Source organism: Myotis brandtii, unplaced genomic scaffold (genome assembly GCF_000412655.1).
Source record: "Myotis brandtii unplaced genomic scaffold, ASM41265v1 scaffold576, whole genome shotgun sequence".
Classification (NCBI taxonomy): domain Eukaryota; kingdom Metazoa; phylum Chordata; class Mammalia; order Chiroptera; family Vespertilionidae; genus Myotis; species Myotis brandtii.
In genome coordinates this window covers 100,809-119,567 of record NW_005370156.1, presented here as the reverse complement: position 1 = coordinate 119,567, position 18,759 = coordinate 100,809, and the positions used below count along the sequence as shown (strand labels likewise).

General features: G+C 46.2%; 1 protein-coding gene across 4 annotated transcripts in view; it reads right to left on the bottom strand.

The window, feature by feature from the left end:
* FAM171A1 (family with sequence similarity 171, member A1) overlaps positions 1–18,759 on the bottom strand; it is a 94,994-nt gene that overhangs the window by 32,973 nt on the left and 43,262 nt on the right. For all 4 annotated transcript variants that reach the window (XM_014549942.1, XM_014549944.1, XM_014549943.1 and 1 more), the window contains exons 3-4: positions 9,822–9,914; positions 4,380–4,538 (exon numbers count right to left, since the gene is read on the bottom strand). In XM_014549942.1, coding sequence (XP_014405428.1) covers positions 4,380–4,538; positions 9,822–9,864 — 202 coding nt within the window. In that variant the 5' untranslated portion in view covers positions 9,865–9,914. The remainder of the gene's footprint in view (positions 1–4,379; positions 4,539–9,821; positions 9,915–18,759) is intronic.

Below are 18,759 nucleotides of genomic sequence, written 5' to 3'. Positions count from 1 at the left end.
CCCGCCTGGTTGCCCCATGGAGCCTGCTTGTTCAGTCGTTTGGTTGTCCCTCACTAACCCCCCTGCTGACCTGGTCGTAGGCAGCCATCTTGTGAGGGCATGAGGATTAATTTGCATATCACCTCTTTATCATATAGGATACTTGTATCTGTTTTTAAATGTAGGGAAAGTATGGAAATGGGAACTTGATCGAAGGTCCATGTTGGAGTCATAGATTCAGGTTCTGAAATCTTTTAGTCTGGCCATTTCATTTTAGGAAAACCAAAACCCAGAATTTGCCAGATTTCATCAAAATAGCTTGTGGACAGAGGCCTAAATATGAGCATTGCCCAAAGGGAACACAGAAGCAAAGCCAGGTCTACAATGTGCACCTCTCCACTAGGTTCTGTTAGATTCTCTGATGAGATAAAACTTAAAGAGAAATTAAGTAACTTACTATCCGCTGTATTAAACAACTCAGAGATAATGTTTTCAGTTAAGTAGTGCTGCCTCCTTCACTAAACCTGGGGCAGGAAGTCTGAAGAGGGAAGTAGTAGGTAGAGGCAGACAGCACTCCAGACAGCATCATCCTTCCTTTCCTCCTGCTCCGCTCAGCCTCGGTTCCCACATATGGCAACCGGGCCCTTTGGATTTTCCCTTCCCACTCTCTTGCACATTTCAGGCACAGGAAGCAGGGTTCAGGTAGCAACTGCTTATGTGGCCTCGGGCAAGTGACTTCACTCCTCGGGTTTGTTTTACTTATCTGCAAAACTACGGAGGTTGGGCCCAGCTGGTGTGGCTCACTGAGCATCGACCCAGGAACCAAGAGGTCACCAGTCCGATTCTGGTCAGGGCACATCCCTGGGTTGTGGGCTAAGAGGTCACTGATTCAATTCCAGGTCAGGGCACATGCCTGGGTTGTGGGTTTGATCCCCCATGGGGGTGTGCAGGAGGCAGGTGATAGATGATGTTCCTCTCTCACTGATGTTTCTATCTCTCTATCCCTCTCCCTTCCTCTCCCTCTAAGAAATCAATAAAAACATATCTGAAAAAGAAAAAATAACTAGAAGGTTGGGCTAGATCAGTGGTCGGCAAACTGCGGCTCGAGAGCCACATGTGGCTCTTTGGCCCCTTGAGTGTGGTTCTTCCACAAAATACCACGTGCGGGCGTGCACGTACAGTGCGATTGAAACTTCATGGCCCATGCGCAGAAGTCGGTATTTTGTGGAAGAGCCACACTCAAGGGGCCAAAGAGCCATATGTGGCTCGCAAGCCGCAGTTTGCCAACCACTGGGCTAGATGATTTCCTGAGAGTCTATGGAAAGAAATGGGTTCAGCTATAAACATTCAGAAGTAAGTACAGCACTACAGAAAAGGGCACATTAATTTAATGCAATACACATAAAGTTCATGTGATTCGATGTTCTTTTAAAAGTCCTGCTTGCCCTCGGTGTTGCTCAATGGTTAGAGCGTTCAATTCCTAGACAAGGGTACATACCCGGGTTGCTGGTTCAATCCCCAGCACCTGGTTGGGGTATGTTGGGAAGCAACCAATTGGTGTGTCTCTCTCACATTGATGTTTCTCTCTCTCTCTCTCACATCTTTCTCTCTCTCTCTCTCTCTCTCTCCTCCTCCCCCTCTCTTCCATTCTCTCTAAAACAAAACAAAAAATCAATGGGGAAAAATATCCTCAGGTGAGGATTAACAACAACAAGTCCTCTGTTTGAAGACACTGCAGGCAATTCCATCTGCTTGCTGAGGCCTCCTTTCAAAGGGTCCCACTAAATGCCTTTCAAAGAGTCCTCCCTCTGCCCTCCCACTTTCTTTATTCTGGAAAGATTCATACTTTGAAAGGCTAAATTGTTCCTCCTCCAGTCCTTGTTATGAGACTGTAACTCTATATGAAATGCTGAGTTCTGTGTATGAGAGGTTCTTTCCTTTCTGTTCTGTTTTGATGTTACCTGGCTCCTGTCATGTCCCAGTAGAGAGGTGTCAGGCCGAGCAGCAGGGCCAGGGGCCGCACCACTGCCCACTCTCAGAGCCTGATTCGTCCCTTGGAACAGGAAGGGCTTTGCTCAGATAGCACCTAAGCTGCTGTTTGGCTTTGCATCCATTACCAGCTTTTCTGACTGCAGAACAATTTCACCCATTAGTCGTTTTACTGACGCCCCTCTGTCTTCTGGGAGTTACTAGCACAAGCAATTTCTAGAAAGCCCCTTGGGGATGTGACCGAATAGTGCTGTGCCGGCATGATCTGTGGTTCTATGTGATGTCAGGACACTAAGGGAGCAGATGGGAGGGGATGAGCAATCGAGGACATGGCCGAAGTCTCCACGTGGCTGCGTTTCTCTATTTACAATTCCAGAAGCTTCTTCTAAACTGGACACAACTCCCCTGGGGATGCTCCAAGGAAACCAGCCTTCAGAGCACTTTCTCATCACATCTGTGGCGTCCGTTCACCTTCACTGAACTCTAGTTAGGACCTGTCATCTCACACCAGTACACGTGGTCCAGCCTCTCACGCTAAGCTGAATCTCTTAGACCAGTGGTCGGCAAACTGTGGCTCGCGAGCCACATGCGGCTCTTTGGCCCCTTGAGTGTGGCTCTTCCACAAAATACCGACTTCTGTGCATGGGCCACAAAGTTTCAATTGCACTGTACGTGCGCGACCGCACGTGGTATTTTGTGGAAGAGCCACACTCAAGGGGCCAAAGAGCCACATGTGGCTTGCGAGCCGCAGTTTGCCAACCACTGTCTTAGACGTGGTTTATGAAACAGTAGGCAAACAACGCTGGGGCAGAGGAGACACTGTGCGCACCCCCTGGAGATGGGTGCCCAGCTGATGAGCTGTTGGGGCGCCTCATGGAGTCCAGGCTCCCACACCCTCACAGGTGCCAGTGAACACACTCAAAGAATTTTCCCTGAGTCAACTTAGTTATTTCAGTGGAAAAGAAGCTGAATGTAACCTTTCAAAGACCTCTCTTTCCTCTCAAACAACAGTGATCTTTAAAGAAAACAAACTACCGAAATAGTCTGTCTTTGTGTTCTTCCCCCTTCATCTCGGATTTCATAATTTATTCAAGAGAGGTCATTTCTCCAAGTTGGGGTTTATGATTGCACACCATTTTGTCAGGGAGACTGGGTGGAGACTTCATGATGGTCTCAGATTGCACTTTATCATGTTCTCCACGAAACACGAGTTTTCTCCTAGGGCTGTGCATTTAAAGAGAAAGTTAACGCTTATCCCAATAATGTTTACGTAAGAGGGCTACCATGCCTCTTTCTGGTTACTGACTATCAATTGCATTATCATCACATAAAAATTAAAAGAAGAAGAAAGATTCCCGAAAACAAGTGCTGCAGAGGGAAGAAAAGCAAATGACCAGTCACCAGGTCACTGTGATCTGTAACCAGTAATTTACTAATATTCTACAAAATGGATTAGACGTTGCAGGTTTAGAAGCTCTTTCAGAACAATCAGTTATGTAATCACTCTGAGGTGATACTCAATGAAAGTGTCCCTGGGAACGCAGTAACTTACTAACCAAGCAGGATTTAACCCAGAACAGCCTCCATTTTTTTAAAGTTTATGTTGTGACTAAAGTGTCCAGGAAAAGAAGAGGGGAGACAAGAAAACGATTCAGGACTTCAGAACCCCCACCCCCACCCCAGTTACCAGAAGGAGGAGGGACCACGGCAGCACCAAGCACCTGGCCGTGAGCAGGGGTGGAAGGCACATCCAGAAGGAGGAGGGACCACGGCAGCACCAAGCACCTGATGAACTATGCTGCTGGCCGTGAGCAGGGGTGGAAGGCACACGTCTCCAGTCTTTACTGATAAGGATTTATTACAAATTTTCTGGCTAATGGCTTTTACTTTCTCTGATCTATTGGGCGTGGAGGGCACTGTTTTGCTCATCTTGGATCAGCCCCGGTACCACCTTCCCCCCGAGCTGTGACACGGGGTTGGGCGGATGGGGCTGTGCATCTCTGCAAGGCCAGCGAGGCAGACAGGCTGCCCCACCAAACACACGGTCTGAGGGCAAGTGGGGCAAGGCCGAGGACAGAGGGGCGGAAAACCTCTAGCTCTGATTTTATACGTAAAAACAATTTTTCAGTTTAAAAAACTCCTCTGAATTAAATATATTCATTCCACCAAAGGAGAGCTCAGAGAAGGTGCTGAAGGCAGCTGGGACCAGGAGAAAGGCTCAAGGACAGTCGCTGAAACACTGTGCAGTGGTGCAGACGAAATTCCTCAGGGAACAGCTTGAACACACTTGGACTTGGAGAAAGCACCCTCCCTCTGCCACTTCCGTTCTCCCACTCAGTACCAACACTTCAACCCACACACACAGATTCAAACACAGAAGCCAGGATACACAAAGAAGAGACTCAAATTACCTGTTCTGTTTCCATCTAATCCTCGCAAGTATGGAAAACTGTCGGCCTCGGAGGGGGAGCCGGCGGCCGTCAGGAAAGCGGTCAGGTCACTGTAGCTGGTGTTCTCTGGCAGCCGCAGGGCTCTCCTCTGGAAATGAACGCGAGGCTGCGGCCGGGCACCTGCAGGAATTCACCTCTGAGTTACATCCCGAGGGAGCAATTTCTGCTTTTAGACCATGCAAAACGAGGAAGAGCTTCTGTAAGGTTCCAGCAGGTTTCCCCTGCCCTCAGCTCTCACCACAGCTCCTCCACCCCATTCACTACACGCAGGACACTGAGATGTGACAACGCGCTATTATGGGGAGAGAAATAATAGCCCATTGTCGCATTTGTTTTGACACAGGATGTTATTTAGGTTTTTCAACAAAAAGCTTTCCAAGTGCTATCTGTGAGCGGTCTTTTCACTGCACAGCATTTGTCTATGGATCAGGGTAACATCTTGGGAAACGAAGTCCGTGTAAGTGAAACAAGTAGATGACAATCTCTTTACACAAACAAGGCAAGCGATACCCTTTGATTTGGCGGCAAACACATCCTCTTTGTCTGGTAAAATCTGGTTGAACACCACAGACCCAACCAAAGCTGAGGCAGGAATTGAATGTGCAGCCTGCCTGGACAAGCAGTGCAAACAAGAGCCCAAGAGTAAGGAGCCCGTTTCCTCCTGGGAAGCTGCCACCTGGCACCCAGACTAGCTGGAGGGATGCATCCTATTTGTGACTGATTATGTTGCAGATTTTATGATGAGGCTCTTGGAATAATGTGATGCTCCCCTTACCAAAGCCAACTCTTCTGTGCAGAAGGACTGTAGAGGTGACAGGCCCTTCAGACAGTTGCCTTGTGACATCATCCGCTGTTTGACTTTGCTCTAGATGTTTTGCCTGTAAACCTGAACCTGTTTTTACCTAATGCTGAGGCGGTAGTCGCAAGATGTAAAGGTGTTAAGTCATTTTGTACAAACCCAGCAAAAACTTCAAGACAAAAGTAAAAGAATTGGGAGTTGTAGCATTTACCAACGAAAGCACACATTTCTCATTTCTCCTAATTAAAATAAAGTGTCTTCCTTAAAGACAATATTCTGTCCTGACATTCTGGTCATCATATATCCTACCCCAGCTTGAGGTGGACCATGTGGTCAGCTGGGGGCGCCCTCTCCCCACCATGGTGGTCTGGCCCAATAGCCCTGCTCAGAGTTGATGGTCTAATGCAGTGATGGCGAACCTATGACACGCGAACTCATTTTTTGGTTGATTTTTCTTTGTTAAATGGCATTTAAATATATAAAATAAATATCAAAAATATAAATCTTTGTTTTACTATGGTTGCAAATATCAAAAAATTTCTATATGTGACACGGCACCAGAGTTAAGTTAGGGTTTTTCAAAATGCTGACACGCCGAGCTCAAAAGGTTCGCCATCACTGGTCTAATGCTTACTCCAGGGTTCTTTTTACCTCCAGATCACAAACTTTTAAGGGGATACACCTATCTAGACGTGTTCTAGAATAAGGGAGCTTTAGAGCTCGAAGGACCAACTAGCCTAGGTCTCTCTTCCTACAGGCGAGGCCATGGAAGCCAATGGATTAACTGCCCACATAGACGTGTGGGGTAGACGAAGGTGGTCACAATGCTCCCCAAACTCCTAAAAATCACCGATTAGATTTCTCAAATGGCTGGTTCTCCGCTCCATCAAACAGACCAGCCTCAGGGCCCAAGAGGGCCAGGTGCCCACCGTCATGAGAGCCCCATCTAAGTCCGGTCACACTGAAACTGAGCGGCACATGCACCAGTGCTGTTCCAGACCATCGGTGCCCTTTCTCATCCCCAAAACAAGCCTTCGGTCACATAGGAGCATCCATGTGCCTAGAATTGTTTATTTGTATATCTTTCCACTTTAATTTCTTCTTAGTCTGGTCTTCTTTTCCTCTGATTTCACAGAATAGTGCTGTCTTCCTGCTGTCATCTCCTCAGTCTGCATAGTTTCAATGCCACATGAACCTGCTTCCCAGGCTGGGAACTGCTAGCTTCTCCTGCTCCCCTCCCTCCCCTCCCTACATGATCTGCTTGTCTCCTCGGACCTCCTCCCTGCTGCCCTCCCTTTGACTTTTGATGAAAAGTCAAAGTCAACCCTTTCTTTTTCACCTCCTCACCCCCAACCATATAACAGTCATTACTCCCCATACTTTTTTCAATGATAGTGAACTTTTTGAGATTTAATTTCCCTTTCTCTATTGTTCTTCAGTCTAAAAATGGTGCTAAAGCCTAGGTTTCATGAGTAGGTAGACAAATCACTCACTAAGATAGAGTGATGTGTCAAAAGTGTGACAGGCTGGTCACCCCAGAACAGGGCGGGATATGTATGCCCTTCCAGGTCTAGGACTAGCCCCTGTGAGATGGGTGGGATGAGACCTTTGTGAGGTCCCCTGGCTGTAAGGAACAGAAACCCACTTACACTAGACCAGGGGTGGGCAACCCCTGGCACGCGTGCCAAACATGGCACGCCAGTAACTTTTGCTGGCACATGAAACCCTCTCTTATAATCTTCCATTTACAATTTTTTTCTTAATATCGACTTTTTTATTTTTCAGATAAATTCAGTGTAGGTGCATCTTAGATAAATAAATAATTTTACTTAACAAGTTATCCTAAAGACCACAGACACGGATTGACGAGAGAGGGGAAGAGCAATTTCTATGCCTCTGCCTTAACACTCCCTGCCTTCCTAGATCCAACCAGTGTTTTGGTTTCATCCACATACGCTTGTGAATCTTTGTTCTCAGTGATGAATTTTGTTAAGTCTCGTAATAGGAGTAGCCTGATGGATGGAAGTAGTAGCTCGTGCATATCTCTGAAGGTCACGAAATATAAACCTGATGTAAAAACTCTGTTATCAGTGATGCAGCAGCAGAAGTCCCACTGATAATATCAAACGGAGTCATAAAGTTTTCTGTCAGACTATCAGTGTACATGTATACATTAAAAAATAAATGTATTTTTCATCATCATATACTGTGTTTTTGTCGCTCGAATGAATTTTATTATTTTTTCAAGGTTCTTCACCTACGTACACCTTAAGAGATATCAAGTAGGCGTAACATGTTCTCAAAAAATTAGGGTTGGCACGCAGAAGAATTTTGAGTCAGAGATTTTGCTGGTTTTGGCACGCACTCACAAAAAAGTTGCCCACCCCTGCACTAGACCATAGACGAGGGAATCACACTGAACCCACGGATAACACCCCAGCCAGGCCTGACAGGGATGGTCTAGGACAGCCGTGGGCAAACTACGGCCCGTTTGAAATGAATAAAACTAAAAAAAAAAAAGACCGTACCCTTTTATGTAATGATGTTTACTTTGAATTTATATTAGTTCACACAAACACTCCATCCATGCTTTTGTTCCGGCCCTCCGGTCCAGTTTAAGAACCCATTGTGGCCCTCGAGTCAAAAAGTTTGCCCACCCCTGGTCTAGGACCTGGAACCACAACCAAGGTTGCTCCCAGTTCTTAGGGGCCTCTGGGATCTCGTCCCAATTCTGTGCCTGCCTGCCTCTCTCGTACCTTCTCTTATTCTCTAACATGTTATGTATGTTAGTGGGAGATACATTTCTCCCCTCCCTATCCCTGTTCCCTCTTTCCCTCTGCTGCCTGCCTTCCTTTTTTGTTCAGGAGAAGTTGACCCTTGACCCAACAGTTGGGTCTATCTGCTGTGGCTGGGGTAGGGGCCACAGAGGGGCCATGCTGGGGCTGGTGTACTACAAGGGAAAGTGGCCCAGCTGATTTGACACATGTTGTGGCCAGCAAGACCTGGAAACTTGTCTGCTGAGGGACCAAACATGCACCCCATGGAGCACAGGCAAGACCTGTGCCTGGTGAATGACCAAGGAAACATCTGTGGAGTGTAAGGCTCCAGGCTACCTTAAGCCCTGGTGTAAGTGGGTATGTGTGGGGTGGAGGGAGTGTTATGTCCTTAAGCCTATCTTCACGTATTAGAGCCGCTAAATTCCCCACCGTTCAGGAAGGGAGGTAATTGGGTGGGGATAGGAGATGGGGAGTGGACAGTCTGTCTGTCTTCTCTGGATGCCTCTCTCCCACCTTCCTCACAGCAACTGTTTCAAATGTAGGGCTCCAACCACCATTTCCAAAATCCTCAGACTCTCCTCTATGGAAAACACTGGGGCCATCACATCCTCTCTTTGTGCTTTAAAACCTTTCTTCCGTCTTCTCTCTCTCCCTGCTCTCTTCCAAGGTCAATCCAAGTATCCCAACTTTTGCTTGTTTTATTGCACGACGTGAATCCACCAACTATTTTTGCCTTCATCAACAATATACTCTATGGGCTTTTTCTCCCCAACCAACATATATACCCATTTCTCCCTCATCCAGAAAAATAACAATAAAACATGACTTTAACTGTTATTCCCGTAAGCAAATGCCTTCTCTCCTTCCACCCAAGCCCCAGTGATGTGGCTTCTACCCCCAGCACTCGCTGCCCTTGGTAATGTCAACTGATGACTACATAATGTGCAAACCCTGGGACCGCTTCTCAGCCTTCATCCCCCCTGACCTGTTCACAATGGTCGACACTGTTCCCCGCCCCCGCCTTCTTGGCATTCATGGTCCTGAACTCTGGCCTCTCCAGAGTCAGCCCACTTTTCCTTCTGCAAATACTTTCTTCCTCCTCCTACCTCCGATGAAACAGGTCCTGCCACAGTCGCCAACCCCAACTCCAACCAACTTTCTGTACAAGTCTTTGCAAGAGAAGTTCCAGGGATGCGGTCATGCTTGCACACATCGCTGCCCGTGGCATGGACTAAACTAGAGAGGGAAGAGCCACACTCCAGTGTTCATGAACTGTTTTCCTTTTTTGTTGGGGGTGGGGAGGGTTGTTTTTATTGTCGTAAAAATCTAGAACATTGAATTTACCATCCTAACCATTTTTAAGTGTACAGTTCAGTAGTGTTAAGCATATTTATATTTTTCTGCAACAGATCTCTACAACCTTTTCATCTTGCAAAACTGAAATTCTGTACGTTTGAATGCTTACGATCCTTTTAAGAGTGACCCTGCCTACTGGTCAGGGAGGCCCAGGCAGGGTCCTGGCTCTGACCTCACGAGGCGAACACTCTGTCCCATGGGGATGAGAGGGGTGTGGTCTGGACAGGGTGGTGGAGCCCCTTCTTATCTCTCAACATCTAGCAGCTGAGCCTACAGGAAACAAGATCACAGCCAACGGATAGTTTAACCAAAATTCAAACATGTTGTGCACTGACAGGGACAATGGATGGTGTGTCTCAGCTTTGGATAAATTCACTGCCATTACCACCTGACAATAAGCCGTCCCTCATAAGATTTTGAGAAGTCAGCCCCAAAGTTACTGTCAGTTCTCTTTTTAAATATTCAACATACCTTGGAATCCTGAGACTATTTGGACAACATCTTCATAAACCATTAGAGTAGCGGATCGTTCTGGAAGCAGGCCGAGGCTCAGCGAAGAAAACACTGCAGAAACAAAAATGGATGTAAGGGAATTCATTTACATCAAAATGCCTACTCTAATTTTTGTATTCTCTGATTTCAAATCAATCAACAATATTGATTTTTCGCACTGTGACATAAAGATTTATTTTGTCTCTGCCCCTGGTTCCTGACATAGAGCTCCTAAATCCCCTGAATGCTGGGGCCAGTGGGAGCACCTTTTGTTCTAATGAGGTGACTTGAGGCGGGCTCCTGGATTGGTTGCCAGACAGATCAAGCCATGGTTAGAAACTTAGAATTTTCAGCCCCTTTCTTTACAATATCCTTTATAATAAACTGGAAAAGGTAAATTAAACGTTTGAGGAAAAACACCATTCATTTGGTGTCAGAAGTGTGAGAGAAAGGAAACACTTTTCCCTTTAAGTATGATTAGCAAGACTTCCGCCATGTCACAGGAGTACTACCATCACTTGTACAACAACAGTTTACCCTACAATAGTCAACTATTTCTTGTTCATTAAAATGTTTTAGTAAAACATCTGAACTTCATATAGAAATATACAAAAAGTTATAATGTACACACTATACAAATATAAAATATATAACATCAGATATTAACATTAGGAAAGCCCTCAAAAATATATGCTAAGGTTAACGTGTGCCTGATGGTAAAAGGGTATTTCACCCTATTCTGGGAACTAATAAGACGACAGAACTTATGTTAGTTTAAAATTAAGTGCCTACTGGCACTTCCAATAAAAGATTCAAAAGCCTACAAGTTTTTGAGTAAAACATGAATTTAAGAGAATACAAATAAATCTATCTATCTATCTATATAAAAGTCTAAGCAACTGTTATGACTGAACAACCAGAACGACTGGAATGACCGGTCACCAGTCGCTATGACATGCACTGACCACCAGAGGGCAGACGCTCAACGCAGGAGCTGCTCCCTGGTGGTCAGTGCACTCCCACAGCCAACCTCCCGTGGCTGACCAACCACCCATGGACCCTCCTCCCGGCCGACTGGCCCCCATTGGCTCCTGGTGCTAAACCATTCATAGACGACCTGCTTCTGGGTCAGGGTTTTGTATGTAGTAGAGAAGCTCCCTCGCTGCGACCTATTGAAAGTCAGCCCTTGACACAAGGGTTTGTCTCGCTCTCGTCCTCTCCCTTCCCTGGGGGGCACCCGCCTGCTGCGATGGCAGCACAGTGAGGGAAGGAGGAGGGCGGGAGGCGGGGAACCACATGATGGTGGGGCGGCATCAGCGTCTGTTCTTTCTGTGCCCAACTCGGCAACCGTTGCCTCTTCTCCCAACCCTGCTGGGACCTTCGGGCCTTGGGCTGGGATGGGGAACCAGGGATGTGTGGTGGCAGACTCAGCCCTCTCCCCAGGGGGGCTGAGGGCTGGCTCCCTCCTTGGAGCCGGCAGACAACCTCTCGTGGTCCCTTCCCACTCCTGCCCCCCATGCACAAATTCGTGCACCAGGCCTCTAGTTATCCTATATAATAAAAGGCTAATATGCAAATTGTCCCCTCAGGAGTTCGACCGACCAGGAGTTTGACAGCTCGCTATGACGTGTGCTGACCACCAGCGGGTGGCGCAGAATGAAGGAAGGCCCCGGCCAGGAGCCAGCAGCTGGGGGAAGGAAGGCCCCAATTGGCCCTAATCGCCAGCCAGGCCTAGGGACCCTACCCGTGCACAAATTTCGTGCACCGGGCCTCTAGTACAATAATTATCATCACTAACATTACTAAACCCTTCCTAACACATCAAACATTAGGAACCAGAAATATTATGTGCTGAGAATATTGACTACTTAGCATAACTGGCTCTTAGTAGAGCCAGAGGGAACCAGTCAGCTGGCTTGGATGTGATCCCGTACAGAGTCTATTTATTTAGCTGCCACTGTGTACCAGGCCTAACGCTATCTGTGGAGCAGGTCAATGCTGGAGGCAGTGTGTGCCTTGGAGGGCTCCACAAGAGAAGGGAGCCAGGACACATAAAATAGCTGCATGACATGCAGAATGTGGTCAGTGCCATGAGGAAGCTAAGACACCAAGGTGCAATGAAGAACCGCCTAGCTGTTCCTCAAAATATTAAATACTGAGTTACCAGCAATTCCATTTGTCGGTATATACTTTATCTATATATATAAAAGGTTAACATGCAAAGTGTCCCCTCGGGAGTTTGACCGGGAGACCGGGAGTTCGATCGCTTGCTATGATGTGCGCTGACCAACAGGGGGTGGCATGGAACGAAGGAAGGCCTCAGCTGGCAGCTGGCAGCAGGGAAAGGGAGGCCCCAGCCAGCAGCCAGAAGGAAGGGCCCGGCCAGCAGCCAGAAGGCCCCGATCGGCCCTGATTGCTAGCCAAGCCTAGGGACCCTACCTGTGCACGGATTTTGTGCACTGGGCCTCTAGAGTGTGTACACACACACACACACACACACACACACATATACACACACACACTCAAGAGAACAGAGAATATATGTTCCCACAAAAACCTGTATGTAAATGCCCATAGCAGCATTAGTCATAATAGCCAGAAAAGTGGAAACAACCCAATATCCATCAATCAATGAAAAGAAAAACAAAATGTGGTCTATATACACAATCGAATATTATTCACCCATAAAAAGAAATAAAGTAAGTACTGATTCAGGCTACAACATGAATGGACCTTGAAAACATGCTAAGTGAATGAAGCCAGACACAAAAGGCAACATATTATAGGATTCCAGTTATCTGCAATGTCCATAGTGACAGAGAGATTAGTGGTTGCCAGGCTGGAGGGAGTAAGAAGTAGAAAGCTGATGCTAATGGGGATGGGTATTTTTGAGGATGAAGAAAATATTCTGGGATTAGATAGTGGTGATGGTTGTATCATCTTGTGAATTGCACACTTCAAAATGGTGAGTTTTATGTTATATTAATGATATTCCAAATACAAAATAAAAAAAGAATTAAAAATAAAAGAATCCTGGATAAAAGAAGGCGAAGAGATTAGCCAAAGAACATATACTAGTATGCATAGCTCACAGACACAGACAACAGTGTGGTGGAGGCAGGGGGGCGGAGGCCGGGTGGAGGTGGGCAAAGGGGGAAATGGGTATATCTGTAATAGTGTCAATAATAAAAAAGAAATAAAGAAAAAAAAAGAAACCGTCTCTGGGGTTCAAAATTGGGAGAAAACTCCACACCAGGTTTGGGGAGGGTGGATCAGGTGATGCCTGTGAGCCAGGGCTAATGGGAGGAACCCTAACTGGGATAAATCTCACAACACCACTTCAAAGGTAAACTTCACCTTCTTTAACAATGACCCTTCGCCTGGTGGGACAGGGTACCTAATGGCCAGAGAGAAAGGGCTAGACTGTTTTGCCTGTAAGACACCACTCAGCTCACAGCTGGAGCAGGGGTTGTACCCCTGCCTCTCTAAGTGCAGCTGCCTGGACAATGTCTGCTCCATCAGAGAGCCTGAGAGCTCTGTGCCAACCTGAGGGGGACGCTGAGCTCTGAAACCACCTGTAACTAGTCTCTCCGATGTGTGTGACCGGCACAGCATGTTTTAAAAATGCTTCCAACCTAAACATGTGGTACTTCCTACAAGAGGCATCTGCTCTAGCAAACTGTTTCTCAAACCTTATTTCACATAGGAGAAAAAAATGAGTTCTTGTCCCAAGTTTGCTGTGTGGCGGCAGAGGCACCAGCAGGGGCTTCCTGGAGCAGGAGGGAAGGGACAAGGCACCTGGAAGGACGGAGTGCCCCATGGGAGGGAGGTGGCAGGGAGGCACTCAGATCTGCTGGTAGACAGCATTTTACCCACCACAGAGGAGATGCTGACTTATGTCTGGAGGTTCTTGCCACACTAAGTAGATGTGTGTTTTTTGATAAGTAGAGAGAAAGGAACATCTACCTTACCTGGGAAAGGCAGGAGGACTTCCTGCAGCAGCAAATAGCCACACTGGGCATTAAAGGACAGAGACAAACTTGCCCAGAGAACAATGTTAGACAAACACAGAGAGGGTAAAAACGTCAGATTCCTGCAGAGAATAACAAATTGCTCAAGATGACTAGACCATGACATATGCATGGGAGAAGTGGTTATGGGAGGAGGGTCTGTGTTGTGTTTGGTTTGAACTGTATCCGGAAGACACCAAAGGACTTTAGGTAGATGTATAACACTACACACACACACACACACACACACACACACACACACACACATACACACACACAATGCTCAGTAAAACAGAGGGTAGTGTGAAGAGGCAGACTGAACTAGTCAGAGGCCGCGGTAATAACCCTGGACCACTGTAAAAGGTCCACTGGGCAATCACTACGGAAACACACACACACACACACACATACACACACACAATGCTCAGTAAAACAGAGGGTGGTGTGAAGAGGCAGACTGAACTAGTCAGAGGCCGCTGTAAAAGGTCCACTGGGCAATCACTATGGAGATGAAAACAGTTAAGATGTGGAATGATAGTCCTTAGTTGATGACTTACATTTTATATAGCTACATTTGTTTTACTGTTTGCCAAGCTGGATTCCCCCTCCCCAGTCTATACCCACTTCCTTGAAAGAGAAGAGAGAAAAACATCTCCCAGGAACTAGTCAAGGATGAAGAAAGAAATCCATTCCAAACTCTCGTAAGTATGCGTATTCAAACGAAACCATGTGTGCACAGGTAGTAAAGAAAGCATTTTTTGTTTCAAATTTTCAACATACGAGGAGGGCACAAGTAGGTTTACAGTTGTGAGTATACAGAATAGAATTTATTCTTGTATTATTATTTATTCATTAATTATTGCACTATTTATTTGTATTTTTTCTTCTTCTTATTGTTAGTACTTAGTATCCTTACTTATGATTTATCTTTTAAATGATAGCTGGTAATTTAACCAATTTTTGCCCACCCCTGTATTTTAGAAGAGGCTCCCAACTTTTCTCTGTTCCTTGCCCAATTATCTGGAATACCAAAAGTGTTAGTGTTGGCCTTCAAAATTATGCATGACAATAACATTTTCCTCTGTTTCTCACAATAGACCAGTCTAAATTTTAGCCATGTTTTCTGTTAGAGTCTAGTTTAGAGAATCTCTCCTATGTTGACAAGGCAACCAGAGAAAAATAACCAAAGACTTGGTGAAAATTATTTAGTCTTATTAATTTAGGTTAGAAATGAGAAACACGGGCTCAGAAAGCCATGACGGGCTCACATGTGTGGGGGCCAGCTGGGGAGGGGAGCAAGCGAGAACCTGGGTATCTTCACGCCTAGTCCAAAATTCTTTCAATTAAATTACAGTGTTCGCCTTATTTGACTCATTTAAAACAACGGACATTAGAGGAATGACTGCTTTTTCTCAAATGATCATGTTAATAAAGTCAAAATGAATATATGTAATTACAATTGATCCTCATTATTTGTGTATCCCATATTTGTGAATGTGCCAATGCACTTAAATGTGCAATTCCCAAGTCAATACATGTGCATGTACAGACTGGTGAAAGATTTGGGTCTCCTGATGTGCACGCTCCCAGCCCAGGTCAAACACGGCGACAATGCCTTCTTGCTTTAGCTCTCATGCTGAAAGTGTCCTTTCTTGTGATCTATTCAGGGCCAAGTTTTTTGCAATCTTGTGCTTTTTGTTGGTGATTTCACCGTTTAAAATAGCCCCCGGTGTAGTGTTGAAGTGCTATCGAGGGTCCCTAAGGGCAGGAAGACCGTGATGGGCCTTATGAAGAAAATACATGTTAGACAAGCTTTGTTCAGGTATGAGTTTTAGTGCTGTTGGCTGTGAATTCACTGTTAGTGAACCGATAATATATGTTAAATGCAGTGTCTTTAAACAGAAACATACATAAAACAAGGTGACAGAGCAATCAGTTGATGAAAATGCTGTGACCAGAGGCCTGCAGGCGCCTAACCCTGCATTTCCCCTAGGAACAGTGCTCTCGGTGACCTGGCAGACCTGACCAATGTGAATAACGAGAATCCACTGTGCTTTGTGCTGCTGCTCTCCCAGTGAAGGTGGAGTGTGGTGTCTGGACACTGTTTAAACTTCTCTGAGCAGTTTCTACTGTGCAAAGTGGGGGCGGTCAAACATTTCTTTAGATATAAACTAACAAGCTCACGCTTCGTACTTGGTTGGCCTTTTCAGGGTTCTGTCCAGGCCCACTCCTCTCCACTCTTCAGGTGACCTCCTGCTGTTGATTCTTACCACAAGACTGATAATGACCCCAAACTATACCTCTATCTCAAAATCCCTTGAGCTCCAAACTCATTTCAAACTATAGGCCGAACACATTTAGCATTCCAGAGGCAGCTAAAATCCAACCTGCCCTAAGTTCAACATCAACTATGACCCCAACACTCACCCTTTCCTCCCTTCTCCCCTCCCTACCCACCTCCATCTGTCTTGCCCGAGTCCCAAGCTTGGGGAGAGGGATGCACACAGAAAGGAGGAGGGGGGCTTCTTTTCACATACTCCATCAATTCACTCCATCAATTCACTTTGGGGAACCACAGTGTGGCAAGTCTCCCAACCCCATTACCCATCTATCCGCTCTCTCCCCGGCCAGAAACCCGAGATACAACTTACACTTATTCTAATTCGTCCTTCTGCTTACCTCTCTCTCATCCATTCCACAAGGCTTTCTGGATTTTGACTGCTAAATGTTTCTCAGATTTCCCCCCCTTTTTTCTAAAATTTCCCTAAATGATATCCTCAGCTGTATCTATCTCACTTTCTATAGCTCACAAAACAGTGGTCTCAAACTTTAGTGAAAACTTTTATCCATAAATAGGGGAGAGGTTGTTTGTTAAAATGTAAATTCCTGAATAACATCCCCAATTGAATGGTTGAATCCTGGCATCTGTGTTTTTACAAGCATCTCCTGGTGCTAATTATCTACTCGGCTTTAAGACTCAGCTCCCCTCTTGATCACACTGGGAGGTTTAATTTGCTCACCTACACTGGTTAACAGTCCTCCCCAGAACCCCTACGTATATATATATACACACAAATCTATCCACATTTATCTCCTTAGGTGGAAATGCCACCTGTGGCTGACTTCACAACTAAATTATAAACTTTGTAGGAGCAGGTTCTGTGTTTCTATCTGTCTTCTCAGTGCCCAGGGCAGTGCCTGGCCCATAGCAGATACTTAATAAATGTAAAATGAACTACAGAGAACTTTGTGAGTAAGGGCAGACACCAGAATTTTAAAGACCAGAAACAGCCACACTTAGCTGCAGCCTGTCCCCAGAGGCAGCAGGGACCTTGATGGAGTGTGCCCAGGGTTCTGTGGCACAGAGATGAGCTCTAACACAGGTGTTTTGCCAGGCACTGTGCTGGGTGCTACATATCCATGGAGCACCTATGGTGTTTTAGGCATTGCAATCTAGTTTACACATGTTCACTACTTTTTAATCAGAACAACTCTATGAGGTGGTATTAGCTCCGTTTTTATAGAGATTGACATCAAAGCTAGAGGGGCTCAAGCACAGACTGGGACCAAGAACCCAGGTCAGTTGGTGTCCAAAACCCACGCTCCCCCACTACCCTGGCAGTATCTCTGCCAGCCGTCAGCCCATCCCTGTTGCTGACCTAATGGTGTGAATGTATGATGTGGTCCACGCACTAGATGGAGCCTTAGGGGAAGGGACAGAAGAGGCCTAACTGCTGCTCCCCACCTACCCCATCCCAAGCTGAACCTGTGTCAAGTACCATTCTTGCCCCTTGTGGTGGACTGACTACTTTGAGGTGGCGAATGGTAAAGTGATATTGTGCTTTAAAATAAGAAATATGTATTTGGTCTTGGTCTCCATTCTGAGTACAGAGCTTTAAAAAACCTTGGGATTTCCTAAGTGATGAGAGCTATAAAGATGTCTTTTGTTATTCATAATAAGTCCCTTTCAACCATGCTGAAGTTTATGTTAATATACTGATTTTTGGAAAGCCCCTTAGATAACCTAAGGATGCGAACTGGTTGCCAGGGGAACCAAACACATATGAGAAGGTTGGAACTTTCAGCCCCACCCCCTGACCTCCAGGGAAGGGAGGGGGCTGGAGGTTGAATCAGTCACCCATAGCCAAAGATTTAATCCATCATGTCTATGTGCTGAAGCCTCCATAAAAACCCAAAAGGAGAGGTTTGGAGAGCCTCCGAGTTGGTGAACACATGGAGGTGTTGGGAGGGTTGCACCTGGAGAGCATGAAAGTTCTGTGCTCCTTCCACATCTCTTCCAGCTCACTGTTTCTTTGATAGCCTTTATAATAAGCCAGTAATCGAGTAAGTGGACTGTTTCTCTGAGTTCTGTGAGCTACTCTAGTAAACCAGAGGTTATGGGAACCTCTGACCTACAGCCAGTCAGGTCAGGTACAGCTACAGAAGCACAGGTGACGACCTGGACTTTCAATTGGCATCTGAACTGGCGGGGGCAGTCTCATGGGACGAAAGCCTTAACCTGTGGGTAGGTAGTGTCAGAATGGAGTTCAATTGTAGGACACCCAGCTGGTATCTGAGAATCTGAGAATTGCTCGATGTACGGAAGAAATCCACATGTTTGGGGATCAGACGTGCCCGAGATGAAGTAGAGTACTGAGGAGAGGAAACACACAGAGGTGTTTTCCCTTAGCAGGTAGGAAGGGGAAGAGAAAGACCGTCTCGCCAGGACTCCCCTCATCTTTGGCCAGCTTTGCTCTGAGGCCCAGGAAGCAGAGCAAGGACGCTCATTAAAGCACTGCCCCATGCATCCGGCTGGTGATAATCAGTGAGGCTCAGAATGGGGAGCTGCAGAAGTGAGCAGACACTCTAAGGCTCTGACTCCATGGTGAGTATAAAAAGATGGGGCT